The 14,274-nt window shown below is 47.9% G+C and overlaps 1 protein-coding gene across 1 annotated transcript; it reads right to left on the reverse strand.

The window, feature by feature from the left end:
* Nucleotides 1-976: 976 nt before the first annotated feature.
* On the reverse strand, nt 977-3,655 carry LOC109739978 (uncharacterized). The gene has a single exon (XM_020299033.4). The coding sequence runs from the start codon at nt 2,617-2,619 to the stop codon at nt 1,291-1,293; it is 1,329 nt and encodes a 442-aa protein (XP_020154622.1). The 5' UTR covers nt 2,620-3,655; the 3' UTR covers nt 977-1,290.
* Between the last annotated feature and the right edge of the window lie 10,619 nt (nt 3,656-14,274).

Genomic DNA, 14,274 nt, shown 5'->3' on the forward strand with positions numbered 1-14,274 from the left:
AATTACTCATTTTCAATGTCAAAACTGATAACACATACAACCATGCATTTTCTCAAGAGTATTAAACAAATAAACAGACCAAGCACCGGTGCCAATTCTAATTTTAACATGGTCCCGCTTACCTCCTCTTTTCACATGGGAGGTAAGAAGATAAGAGTTAGTCCGACTCATTGCTTAATGAAATCAACGGCTTAGATTATTACATACTCTTACCTCTACCGGGATCTATCGGATTAGCTTCGTCAATCAATCATCACCAACCAACATCTTTCTTGGAGAGCAGCCATTAAGTCTCACACGCACCACCTCACGCCACCCGATTGCAAACCACCATGACGTGCCGCCATGATCGAACCACCGCGCCACAAACCATTGATCTGGGACATCACCCCCGTGCCAAAGCTAGTCACATTGGTCCTCCAATCTGCCGGTATGACCCTGATCACTCCCGGTCAAGGACGAGAATCGTCACCTTTGCGCCAACTCCCGTGTCACGACACTAGAGGAAGGCCCCACAGTCCAACGATATTCACTGGTGGTGGCGCCCTGCGAGAGGTAGGGGCATCTCCTCCACCACGGTCGCCAAACAGCCTAGCAACCCCGACACACTAGAGCATAGCTCAGCGGCCATTGGACCCAAATCGGGACGCCAAACCTGTCCCAGGACTTTTGTATCCTACGCTTCCGTGCCACGGGACGACCTCGACGTTGCCCTACAATGGCGACAAGGGAGAAGGGGAAGCGAACGAGGCCCTCGACAGCCGGATATGAGCTCCTGATAGCCTGCTGGGGCCGCACAAGGAGAGCCATGGCTTCGGGTTGATCTAATGGAGGTGACTTGTTTTCTTTTATTTTCTTACCTTTTCATTTCTAATGGTTGAGAACCTTCGTGTCAATCTTAGGTAAAGAATGTGGCTAGGTCTCGCTCGACCAAGTCTTAGTCAAGTGACGTAACATGTAAGGAAAAAAAACTAAAAAAGTTTGCACGGATCTCCACACAACATCTTATGAATATAGCATCGACTCAGACTTGGTTAAGTCTCATCCGATTGAGATTTACAATCCCGTGGGGTAAATGGCTAAAAGAGGTAACTTGTGCCGATAAGTTTCGGGCGACCTGCATTGGATTCACCACAAGAAGTTCGCCGAAGTCCAAACATTACAGGTAGATAAATTACCTCTTTCCTGTATGTACACGACCGTACGTATCTCTATCTCAACTATCAAGATCAGATCAAAAATCAGGAAAACACACTTTCCAACGTCAGAAATCGCAGCAAATCCAACCTACTACAAGCCCGTCGTCACCCGCAACGACCAGACCCGCACCTCGCCGTCAAAGCTGGCGCTGCACACCCTCCATTCCTCGCCACCGTCATCGCCGTCGTCTCCTCCCTGCAGTTGCTTCTTGCCCGGAACGAGAGCCACCGCGACCGAACGGACGGCGCTGCCGTGCCCGTCGATCACGGCGACGCACGTGTGCCCCCGTCCGTCGGTCTCGCGCCGCCAGGCCCGAACCGTGTGATCCGCCGACCCGCTGACAACCAGCCCGTCCCCCGCGCACGCGACGGAGAGCACCGCCTTGCGGTGCCCCCGCAGCGCCCCGATCGCGACCATGTGGCTCGCGCTGTCCTCCCGCTCCCACACCACGACGCAGCGATCGTTGCCGCCGGAGTACAGCACCTGCCCCGCGCACCCGACGGCCACGGCGTTCACCGCCGCCGTGTGGCGGGAGAGGGTGGCCACCAGGTAGTAAACCGGCTTCTTGCTCTGTCGTTTGGCGGTCTTGTCGGACGCCGGCCTGGGCGCCCAGACACGAACGCGCCTGTCGGCGGAGCCGGTGTACACCGTGCCGTCGGGAGCGACGGCGACCGCGTTGACGGCATCGTCGTGCGCCGGCAGCGACTGCAGGCAGCGGAGGGACGGGATGGCCCAGACCTTGAGCGTCTTGTCCCAGGAGACGGAGAAGAGGAGGCGGCCGTCCGTGGACGCGGCGACGCCGGACACGGTGTCGGCGTGCTCTATCCAGAGCCGGCGGTGATGGCGTCGGACGGCGACGTGGTTGGACGGGAGCGGGAATCGGCGCAGGCGGTCGGAGACCGTGGGGAGCGCGGCGGCGAGGCGGATCCGGGCGGGCGCGCGCGAGGAGGCCCGCCACAGCCGCAGCCTCCCGTCCTGGTGGCCCGTCACGGCCTTGCCTCCGTGGACGTGCGCCACGCACTTGACCGAGCCGGCGGTCGCGGTGTCGTGGCCCGGGTCGGAGGTGGACGTCGGCTCCAGGGTGCAGAGGTCGTGGAAGGCCACGGACGCCGGCCTGGCGACGACGAAGCCGCGGGAGGCGTCCACCACCGCGACAGCCGCTGCCGCGGCCGCCGCCGTGGGCGGAGGGAGGAGCGTGGCGACGTGGGCGAAGGAGGCGGCATTCGACGTGGCGGCGGAGAGCGAAGGGAGGGAGGTGGAGGAGGACGCCTCGGACACCGCGGCCGCGGCGGCGGAGGAGGAGGTTGAGACGGTGGAGGAGGAGGTGGAGGCGACCGAGGCGAGCTTGTTGCTGCTGGCGTCGCTTTCGCCCGCGGCGGCGCTGGTGGTGGCCATGCAGAGGCGCGGGAGAAGCTTCATCGGGGAGGCGGCGTGGCTGCTCGATTGGAATGGAAGGTCGTGCTGGGTTCGCGACCGGGCGGGGGGCCTATTTGTAACGCGCGCGCGGGTTACTCTCCGGGTTGCCACGCGCGAGCCGGGACTCTGCAATACGGAGCGCTCCTGGCTGGGACGGTTTGGCGACCCGTCGGCACAGTACTCGCTTTGACAACTCGTGGCAAGGTGTCGGGGACTCGGGGCGGCGTGCAGTCGTGGTCGCCTCGCGTCAACGTGCGATGCGACCGAGAGGCCTGCTGCCCGATCGGTGCAGCGAGCGATCGGGCATCAACCTGGGATCAATCAGGCAGCAATCTCGCTTTCACCGGTGGCAGGGTGTAATGCAGCAGTACAGCGGCATCTTTCGCTTCTCTTTCGTTGAACAGAGCCTGTGCTCCCTGCCACGGGCGACGTTTGGCGAGTTGTTTCCGTCAGGGGGAGAAGGCCGCTGATCCTAGTACAGTAATTTTTATTTTTATTTTCGCGTGGGAATCTCAATCTCTCAACCTGATACGCAATGTGCTTTCATCGGGGAAATGCATGCAGTGCGGCACGTACGGCAGCATCTTCCGCTTCTCTTTCGATGAACAGAGCGTGCTCCGGCGTCCAGCGAAAACGGTTGGCGAGTTGCTCTCCGTCAGGAAGGACCGCTAGCTGATTCTGGCTTCATCCTACATTCCTGATACGCAATGTGTGCCTGTAGTAGAATCAGAGGTCCAACCAGATCGAAGCTCGGGGCATCGATCGCTTCAGTGTGTATGGGTAAAGCGTTGCACTCGATGAAAGTCCTGCCTTTTTTTTTGTCTTCATCCCATGTCAAATCACCGGGACTCGGAACGTGGGACGTTTCTGTCTAGCCCCACGAGGCTAGGAATAAAACATGTCACGGTGCAGCCTCTCTTTTTTCTCCCACTCAAAGGAACGGCACAGCTTCGTCTGAAAAGAAAAAACAAAGGCAGAGCTCTCGGCCATAAAGTTCCTCATTATAAAAATGGGGTGTCGGGCATTTTTCTGGGCCGGAACCGAGGCGGTGAATGGAGGCAAATGTGTCGTCTCCTGGGCTAAAGTGTGCAGGCCTAAACACTTGGGAGGCTTGGGTGTCATTGACCTGGTTCAGCACGGTATCGCTTTAAGACTCAGATGGGAATGGCTCAGACGTACTGATGATTCCAGGCCGTGGCAAGGCCTCAACTTGACCTCGGACAAAAAGGTGGATCAAGCTTTTGGAAGCCTTGTCAAATGGGAAGTTGGTTCAGGAGGCAAGACCTTGTTCTGGAAAGACCGATGGATACATGGAGCAACTATTAAAGATTTTGCACCCTTGGTTGTGGCAAAGGTGCGGACACAAGTGGCAAACAGGAGACTTGTGCGAGATGCGATGTGCATGCATTCGTGGATGGACGATGTAGTGGGTGACCTATGCACTGAGGGTCTCACCCAGTTCATCGGCCTTTGGGAGATTCTCTTGGAAGTTCATTTGGACGCTCAGGTCGAGGACTGCCCCGTCTGGGCTTGGAACACGTCCGGAGTCTACACGGCATCATCGGTGTACAAGATGCTATGCGAGGGAGGAGTCGGATTCCACTGCTTCGGAGCCATATGGAAGTGTTGGGCACCGCTTGCATGCAAGCTATTCATGTGGCTCGCGGTGCAATATCGTTTATGGACCTCGGACAGGAGAGCTAGGCACGGACTGCAAGACCAAGCATCAAAATGTTACATGTGTGACCAGGAGGAGGATACAGTTGACCACATTTTGCTGCAGTGCGTGTTCTCGCGGCAAGTGTGGTTCCGCTGCACTACTAGGATGGGTTTGACGGCCGACCTTTGCCCAACAAATGACTCAAGATTGGTGCAGTGATGGACGGATACGAGAAAGCGAATAGATAAGCAGTCTCGGAAAGGCTTTGACACCCTCGTGATGCTAATCTGTTGGACGATATGGAAGCAAAGGAATGCGAGGGTCTTCGGCACGGGCATAATCAAGAACGAGTGGGATACAGTAGACTCTATCTTTGATGAGATGAGGACTTGGGCCAAAGCAGGAGCTTTCGGAGGACAACCGATCATAGAGTAGTCGAGTAGAGCTAGGGAGTGGTGTGGAGGCTTGGTTAGGGTCGGTTTATGACTCCTAGCGAGCGATGTGTAATCTCTTGTACATATTTTTCTTCCTTCTATAAAGCTAAGGTACGCCTTTGGCGTACCCTTGATTTTTTTTGGGAATTTAAGCGTGCCCATTTCTGTCTTTATTCCCGTTGTGTGCATTTGGTGCACCCACGGCTAGAGATGCCGATACATAGGTCGTGTTTGGTTAACTGCATCGTTTTTTTTCATTTGCATACTTGTCCCAGTTGGGCCTGCCTGAGCAAATGCAGGCCAAAAACCAACATCTGTATCTAGTTTGGTCGTTTGCATGTCCTCTTCCTGCATCGTAACGATGCCTCTATGCATCGCGTTTGATTGGTCGCATTGTATGTGCTCACACGGGTGCACGTTGTTTGGTTACATACGAGCATAGAGTTGTGCTCACCTTGTACCCTACTTCGTGAGCTTACCAATACCGCCACACCTTACACATGATCACGCCGTGCACACCAACGCCACAACACAGCTATGACGATGAACTGGACGAAAATGATGAAGTTCTTCAGCAGTAACGGTCGATCCACCTTCTTGCCAACCTCAACCTTGCTGCATGAATGCTTTCGCACATACTTGGAGTAAGCATCTTCTGCCGCCTGCCTAGTCTTAAACCCTCCTCTGTGGTTGTTATCATCGTACCCTGAAACTTGTTTGTTGCAAGCTTCCCATGAACTGTAAACCCCTGAAACCCTACCTTCGAACACCACATACCACTTGCCCTGGCAGTGCAAACGAGCAATAAGTTCAAGCAACAAGCATTGGAACACAGAAACAGCAAGCAATGAAGAACTCTAGAAGCAAGCAATGAAGAACTCTAGGAGCAAGCAATGGAGCAGAAGAGCATCAGTATGCATGCATGACCATAGCAAGTTCAACCTAGCACTACTTTGGTGTCATCCTACCACCACATCCAAAAGAGGGTGTCATCCTACCACCACAAGTTCGTGATAACCGCGAGGATCATCGTGAGGGGTTAGTATTATACCACCTCATCAAAATATACACACCATAAGATTGTTTTCAAACCCTAACTACACAAAATATATGTCGTCGTCGTCCTTGTCGCCATCACTGTCGAGGATCATGCACGCCGTCGCCACCACCAGAAGCTGCACTAGTAGTAGTGCTTGCCCAGCCATGTCCTCTGCCAGAGCACCCTGTGGTCTGCTCCCATGGCAACAAACCCAACACCCTGGGCTTTGTTGTCCAGCAGGTGGCTGAGAGCCACCATGAGAGCCTCTGGGCTGAAGCCAATCTGATCCATGACGGCGATGTAGAGTTTAGGGTGGACGTCCACACTCTTGCTCTCCCAGATGGCGGTGGCCACCTCCTTCACTGCCTCAGTCATGCTGCTGAAGACGCTCAGCTCCTCCTCCATGAAGCCTGCCCGCTTCCTCTTCCTATCAAGCACAGGAACGTGCTCAGCATCCTTCTCAGGAGCATCAACGTTGATGGTGTCTGACTCCTGGGTGTCTGGATACTCCGGCATCGATGAGCCCAGCGGCTGACCAGAGCCCATGGCATGCTTGCTGGTTGCCAGCCCGAAGGAGAAGATCTAGTGCATCTGGTGGTAGTTTTGGATAGGGGTGTTGAGGAACTCAGCGTCCTTGGGTTGAGTCTAAGAAGAAACATGGCAGACAGGTTAGTTAGTATGGCAATGGTTCATAGGCTTGAACTGCTGGTCTATTAGAATGGCATGGTTTGTGAGCTAACCGCAATGTGGCCTTGGTAGTGCTCTGCCTCCAGAAGGATCGAGCAGGTGTCCTCATCCCATGAAGCACCTCTAAGGTCTTTGAGCTTGTACACTTGGATCCATCGAGCTCTCCACTTCCTCAGTTGGTTGTACACCTAGGTCGAAGTGACCTTGAGTCCCCAAAAGTCGAACACCTGCTTTGCAACAAGGTTCAAGTGCACCTCCTTGAAGCCCTTGTCGGTCCTCACCCCACTAGCCATGGTCTCACACATCTTGTTAAGCACAAACGTGGAGAGGAACGACTGCCATTTCATGTTGTTCCTCTGCCATCCTTCTTCTCCTTTGCTGCCTTTAGAGCATCAGCATGAGCAACATCATTGGGCTGAGCCAGCACAAGTGGAGGAACCCTAGGCAGCACCTCGAAAACCTCTGAATACAGAGGCATCTATTACAGAGGAGGCTGGGAGTCCTTGACGTAGGACGGCGGGAATTGGCTCTCGGACATCAAGAGGGCCTGACTAAACTCTTGCATGGTCATGTCCTACGAACGTAAGTGTCATCAATGAAGGAAATATGCCCTAGAGGCAATAATAAAGTTATTATTTATATTTCCTTATATCATGATAAATGTTTATTATTCATGCTAGAGTTGTATTAACCAGAAACTTAGTACATGTGTGAATACATAGACAAACAGAGTGTCCCTAGTATGCCTCTACTAGACTAGCTCGTTAATCAAAGATGGTTAAGTTTCCTAGCCATAGACATGTGTTGTCACTTGATGAACGAGATCACATCATTATAAAATGATGTGATGGACAAGACCCATCCGTTAGCTTAGCACTATGATCGTTTAGTTTATTGCTATTGCTTTATTCATGACTTATACATGTTCCTATGACTATGAGATTATGCAACTCCCGAATACCGGAGGAACACTTAGTGTGCTATCAAACGTCACAACGTAACTGAGTGATTATAAAGATGCTCTACAGGTGTCTCCGATGGTGTTTGTTGAGTTGGCATAGATTGAGATTAGGATTTGTCACTCCGATTGTCGGAGAGGTATCTCTGGGCCCTCACTGTAATGCACATCACTATAAGCCTTGCAAGCAATGTGACTAATGAGTTAGTTGCGGGATGATGCACTACAGAACGAGTAAAGAGACTTGCCGGTAACGAGATTGAACTAGGTATGATGATACCGACAATCGAATCTCGGGCAAGTAACATACCGATGACAAAGGGAACAACGTATGTTGTTGTGCGGTTTGACCGATAAAGATCTTCGTAGGATATGTAGGAACCAATATGAGCATCCAGGTTCCGCTGTTGGTTATTGACCGGAGAAGTGTCTCGGTCATGTCTACATAGTTCTCGAACCCGTAGGGTCCGCACGCTTAACGTTTGATGACGATTGGTATTATGAGTTTATGTGATTTGATGTACCAAAGGTTGTTCGAAGTTCCGAATGAGATCACGGACATGACGAGGAGTCTCGAAATGGTCGAGACATAAAGATTGATATATTGGACCATGTTGTTCGGACACCGGAAGTGTTCCGGAGAGTTTCGGATAAAACCGGAGTGCCGGAGGGTTACCGGAACCCCCCCCCCCCGAGAAGTTAATGGGCCACCATAGGTCTTAGAGGAGAGAGGGCCGGCCAGGAGGTGGCGCCCCCCAGTCCGAATTGGACAAGGGGTGGGGGCGGCGCCTCCCTCCTTCCTCCTTCCTTCCCCTCCTTGTTGGACTAGGAAAGGGGGGAACCTACTCCTAGTAGGAGTAGGATCCCCCCCCTTGGGCGAGCCCCTTGAGGCCGGCCGGCCCCCTCCTCCCCTCCTTTATATACGGGGGAGGGGGCACCCCATAGACACACAAGTTGATTTCTTAGCCGTGTGTGGTGCCCCCCTCCACAGTTTTCCACCTCGGTCATATTGTCGTAGTGCTTAGGCGAAGCCCTGCGTCGGTAACTTCATCATCACCGTCACCACGCCGTCGTGCTGAGGAAACTCTCCCTCGGCCTCAGCTGGATCTAGAGTTCGAGGGACGTCACCGAGCTGAACGTGCAGATCGCAGAGGTGCCGTGCGTTGGTACTTGATCGGTTGGATCGCGAAGACGTTCGACTACATCAACCGCGTTACTAAACGCTTCCGCTTTCGGTCTACAAGGGTACGTGGACACACTCTCCCCGCTCATTGCTATGCTTCTCCTAGATAGATCTTGCGTGATCCTAGGATTTTTTTTGAAATACTACGTTCCCCAATAGTGGTACCAGAGCCAGGTTTATGCGTAGATGTTATATGCACGAGTAGAACACAAAGAGTTGTGGGCGATAACAGTCATACTACTTACCAGCATGTCATACTTTGATTCGGTGGTATTGTTGGATGAAGCGGCCCAGACCGACATTACATGGCCGCGTTCATGAGACTGGTTCTACCGCCGTGCTTTCCACACAGGTGGCTAGTGGGTGTCTGTTTCTCCAACTTTAGTAGAATCGAGTGTGACTACGCCCGGTCCTTGTTGAAGGTTAAAACAGCACACTTGACGAAAAATCGTTGTGGTTTTTGATGCGTAGGTAAGAACGGTTCTTGCTAAGCCCGTAGCAACCACGTAAAACTTGCAACAACAAAGTAGAGGACGTCTAACTTGTTTTTGCAGGACTTGCTGTGATGTGATATGGTCAAGACGTGATGATATATAAATTGTTGTATGAGATGATCATGTTTTGTAACAGTTATCGGCAACTGGCAGGAGCCATATGGTTGTCGCTTTATTGTATGAAATGCATTCGCCATGTAATTGCTTTACTTTATCACTAAGCGGTAGCGATAGTCGTAGAAGCAATAGTTGGCGAGACGACAACGATGCTTCGATGGAGACCAAGGTTTCAAGCCGGTGACTGATAATCCCCAAGTGCAGGGAATCATCGTAGCAATTTCCAAAGATGGAAGTGATAAGTATGGAGTGTCGAACTCACAAGGAGCTAAAGGTAAGATCAATATTCTCTCAAGTCCTATCTGCCACTGATAGGACTCTACGTACACCGAACGTTTGCTTCGAACTAGAAATGAGAAATAAAACTACGTTGTGGGTATGAAGAGGATAACTTTGTATGATATCGGAGAGCTAAAATATAAAAGTAGGTGTTGTGATCATAAAGTTAGAATATATTACTAAATAATATAAATAGCGAGTGTGGAATAATGATGGATCGGTGTGCGGAATTGTCCTAGGCAATTGTTAACAAGACCGATAGTCGTCATTGCAATTTCATATGAGGGAGAGGCATAAGCTAACATACTTTCTCTACTTGGATCATATGCACTTATGATTGGGACTCTAGCAAGCATCCGCAACTACTAAAGATCATTAAGGTAAAACCCAACCATAGCATTAAAGCATCAAGTCCTCTTTATTCCCATACGCAACAACCCCCTTACTCGGGTTTGTGTTTAAGTCACTCACCAACCCACTATAAGCGAATCATGAACGTATTGCAACACCCTACAACGGGAATCCCTCACGCTTGCGCGACATGGAGGGCACCATAGGACAGCACCAAAATAAAACATACAACTCGTACCAATCTAGATCATCAATCAACCCAAAGACAAAGGATATCTACTCAAAACATCATAGGATGGCAACATATCATTGGATCATAATATGTGGCATAAAGCACCATGTTCAAGTAGGGATTACAGCGGGGTGCGGGAGAGTGGACCGCGTAAAAGATATGAGGATGGTGATGATGGTGGTGATGTTGATGAAGACGATCACCGCGGCGATGATTCCCCTCTCAATGGCACTCCGGTGCCACCAAGAGAGAGGAGGAGAGGTTCTCCCCCTTGTGCTTCCTCCTCCATGGCCTCCCCCCTAGATGGGGAGAGGTTCTCCCTCTGGTCCTTTGCCTTCATGGCGATGATGGCCCCTCCGGGATCCTCCTCCATGGCCTCCCCCCTAGATGGGGAGAGGTTCTCCCTCTGGTCCTTTGCCTTCATGGCGATGATGGCCCCTCCGGGATCCTCCTCCATGGCCTCCGATGATGATGGCCCCCTCCGGCAGGGTGCCAGAGAGGGCCTAGATTGATTTCTCGTGGCTACAGAGGCTTGCAGCGGTGGAACTTCTGATCTAGGTTAATTTTCTGAGGTTTCTGTATTTATAGGAATTTTTGGCGTCAGTCTCACGTTAAGGAGGTGCCCGAGGCAGGCCCACGCGCCTGGGGGGGGGGCGCCCCCACCCTCGTGGGCAACCCGGGACTCTTCTGGCCCAACTTCGATGCTCCGTGGTCTTTTTTTGGTCCATAAAAAATCATCAAAAATTGGCACGTCAATTGGACTCCGTTTAGTATTCCTTTTCTGCGATACTCAAAAACAAGGAGAAAACAGAAACTGGCACTGGGCTCTAGGTTAATAGGTTAGTCCCAAAAATCATAAAAAATAGCATATAAATGCATATAAAACATCTAAGATCGATAATATAATAGCATGAATACTTCATAAATTATAGATACGTTGGAGACGTATCAGCATCCCCAAGCTTAATTCCTGTTCGTCCTCGAGTAGGTAAATGATAAAAGAAATAATTTATGAAGTGTGAATGCTAGCAGGTGCACAAGTTTGATCAATGATAATTTCAATCACCTTTTCTAGCATCATTATATGTCATAACAGTAGCTCATCTCATAAAACTTTTCATGATCAAGTAAGAAGCTATTCACATGTTAAAGTATAGATCACAAACTTTCTTGAAAACTAACAAACAATGCTCTTAGTCATCAAACAATTGCAATTCATCTTATTTTCAGGAAGGGTCTATGTCAGAGCTTTGATTTAGCAAACTCCACATACTCAACTATCATTTAATCTTTCACAATTGCTAACACTCACGTGATATTTATGGGTTCAAAGTTTTAATCGGACACAGAGAAAGATAGGGGCTTATAGATTCGCCTGCCAACCTTTTACCTCAAGGGTAATGTCAACAATAATAGTTCATGATAACTTACATCCAATTGGATATATATATATCAGGATCTTTCCAACACAATGTGCTTGCCAAAGGATAAAATGTAAAAAGAAAAGGTGAAGATCACTATGACTCTTGCATAAGGTAGAAGATAAAAGTAAAAGATAGGCCCTTCGCAGAGGGAAGCAGAGGTTGTCATGTGCTTTTAAGGTTGGATGCACAAAATCTTAATGCAAAAGAACATCACTTTATATTGCCAAAAGAACGTCACTTTATATTGCCTCTTGTGATAGAGACCTTTATTATGCAGTCCGTCGCTTTTATTTCTTCCCTATCACAAGTTCGTATAAAGCTTATTTTCTTTGCACTAATAGATCATACATATTTAGAGAGCAATTTTTATTACATGCACCGATGACAACTTACTTGAAGGATCTTACTCAATCCATAGGTAGGTATGGTGGACTCTCATGGCAAAACTAGTTTAAGGGATATTTGGAAGCACAAGTAGTATCTCTACTTGGTGCAAAGAATTTGGCTAGCATAAGGGGGAAAGGCAAGCTCATGTTGGATGATCCATGACAATATACTTTATTTTGGATATAAGAAAACATAACCCATTACATTGTCTTCCTTGTCCAACATCAACCTTTTAGCATGTCATATTTTAATGAGTGCTCACAATTACAAAAGATGTCCAAGATGGTATATTTATATGTGAAATCTCTCTTCCTTCAATATTCTTTCATGAATTGTTCAAGTGACCAATTCTGAGTTTGCTAACCTTCAATAAGTTTACTACCTATACTTATTATGTGTGAAGTCATTACTCCCCATGTTATAAGCATATGAAACATATATAAATTCAGATTTATGATATTCAGTTTTCCAACCATTTACTCATAGGATATACGTGAAGCACGTGAGTAAATGACAAACTACTCCAAAAGATAATAGTGAAGGACACTGAGTAGTCAAATAATTAACTAGCCATGGGAGGATTCTTTTTCATTAAATATTTCAGATCCAATGATTTATTCAAAAAGCAAGTAAAATTGAAAACACGCTCCAAGCAAAACACATATCATGTGATGAATAAAAATATAGCTCCAAGTAAGGTATACCGATAGTTTTGAAGACGAAAGAGGGGATGCCTTCCGGGGCATCCCCAAGCTTAGGCGCTTGAGTCTTCCTTGAATATTACCTTGGGGTGCCTTGAGCATCCCCAAGCTTAGGGTCTTTCCACTTTTTATTCTCCTCATATCGATATCTCACCCAAAGCTTGAAAACTTCAATCACACAAAACTTAACAAAACTTCGTGAGATAGGTTAGTATGATAAAGTGTAAACCATTCACTTTGGTACTGTCTAAGACAAGGTTCATAATTGTTCCCACACAATCTCTACTTTACCATATCATTTCTACAATTTATATTGAGAAATATAAGCCATAGAAACTAGAAAACAAGCAAACTATGCAATGAAAACAGAATCTGTCATAAACAGAACAGTCTGTAATGATCTGAACAACAACCATACTTATACTACTCCAAAAATTATGAAATAAATTGGTTGACGTGAGGAATTTGCCTATTAATCTTCTGAAAAAATAATCAACTCAAAAGCACTCTTCTGTAAAAAAAATGATAGCTAATCTCGTGAGCGCAAAGTTTCTGTTTTTTTACAGCAAGGTCACATTAACTTTCACCCAAGTCTTCCCAAAGGTCTTACTTGGCACTTTATTGAAATAAAAGCTATAAAACATGATTACTACAGTATCTTAATCATGTAAACACACAAAAACAGTAAGGGTAAATATTGGGTTGTCTCCCAACAAGCGCTTTTCTTTAATGCCTTTTAGCTAGGCATGATGATTTCAATGATGCTCACATAAAAGATAAGAATTGAAACATAAAGAGAGCATCATGAAGAATATGACTAGAACATTTAAATATAACTCACTTCCTATGCCTAGGGATTTTGTGAGCACACAATTTAAAGGAACAAGTATCAACTAGCATAGAAAGGCAAAACAAGTATAACTTCAAAACTTTAAGCACATAGAGAGGAAACTTGATATTATTGCAACTCCTACAAGCATATATTCCTCCCTCATAATAATTTTCAGTAGAATCATGAATTAATTCAACAATATAACCATCACATAAAGCATTCCTTTCATGATCTACAAGCATAGAAATTTTTCTACTCTCCACATAAGCAAAATTCTTCTCATTTGGAATAGTGGGATCACCAATTCCTAAAGTTGACACTTTTCCAAACCCACTTTAGATGATAGTATTATTCATACTCCAAAAGATATAAGTTAAGTTCATGCAACATTCTACAATTAATATAGACTAACCAATATCCAAGCTCAATATATATAAGATATGAAGCATTCTCTAAAACCATACTCAAAAGATTTAAGTGAAGCACAAAGAGCAATTCTATAAGATCATACTTAAAAGATATAAGTGAAGCACATGTAGTATTCTATAAATAAATGGAGGGCTATCTTATGCTAGCATGGTTCTTAAAGGAAAAACAAAAACACAAAGGACACAAATCATGTGAACAAAACAAAAACCGAGGTATACCGATATTTGTTGAAGAAGAAAGATGGGATGCCAACCGGGGCATCCCCAAGCTTAGATGCTTGAGTATCCCCTGAAATATTTACTTGGGGTGCCTTGGGCATCCCCACGATTGAACTCTTGCCTCTCTTTATTCTTCTCATATTGAGTGCTCCTCGATCTTCGAACACTTCATCCACACAAAACTTTAACAAAAACTTTGTGAGATCCGTTAGTGTAATAAAGCAAACTACCAC

Source organism: Aegilops tauschii, chromosome 2 (genome assembly GCF_002575655.3).
Source record: "Aegilops tauschii subsp. strangulata cultivar AL8/78 chromosome 2, Aet v6.0, whole genome shotgun sequence".
Classification (NCBI taxonomy): domain Eukaryota; kingdom Viridiplantae; phylum Streptophyta; class Magnoliopsida; order Poales; family Poaceae; genus Aegilops; species Aegilops tauschii.

Bases quoted from the DNA above. Each gene is read 5' to 3' on its own strand.
- LOC109739978 (XM_020299033.4), bottom strand. From the start codon at position 2,619: ATGAAGCTTCTCCCGCGCCTCTGCATGGCCACCACCAGCGCCGCCGCG.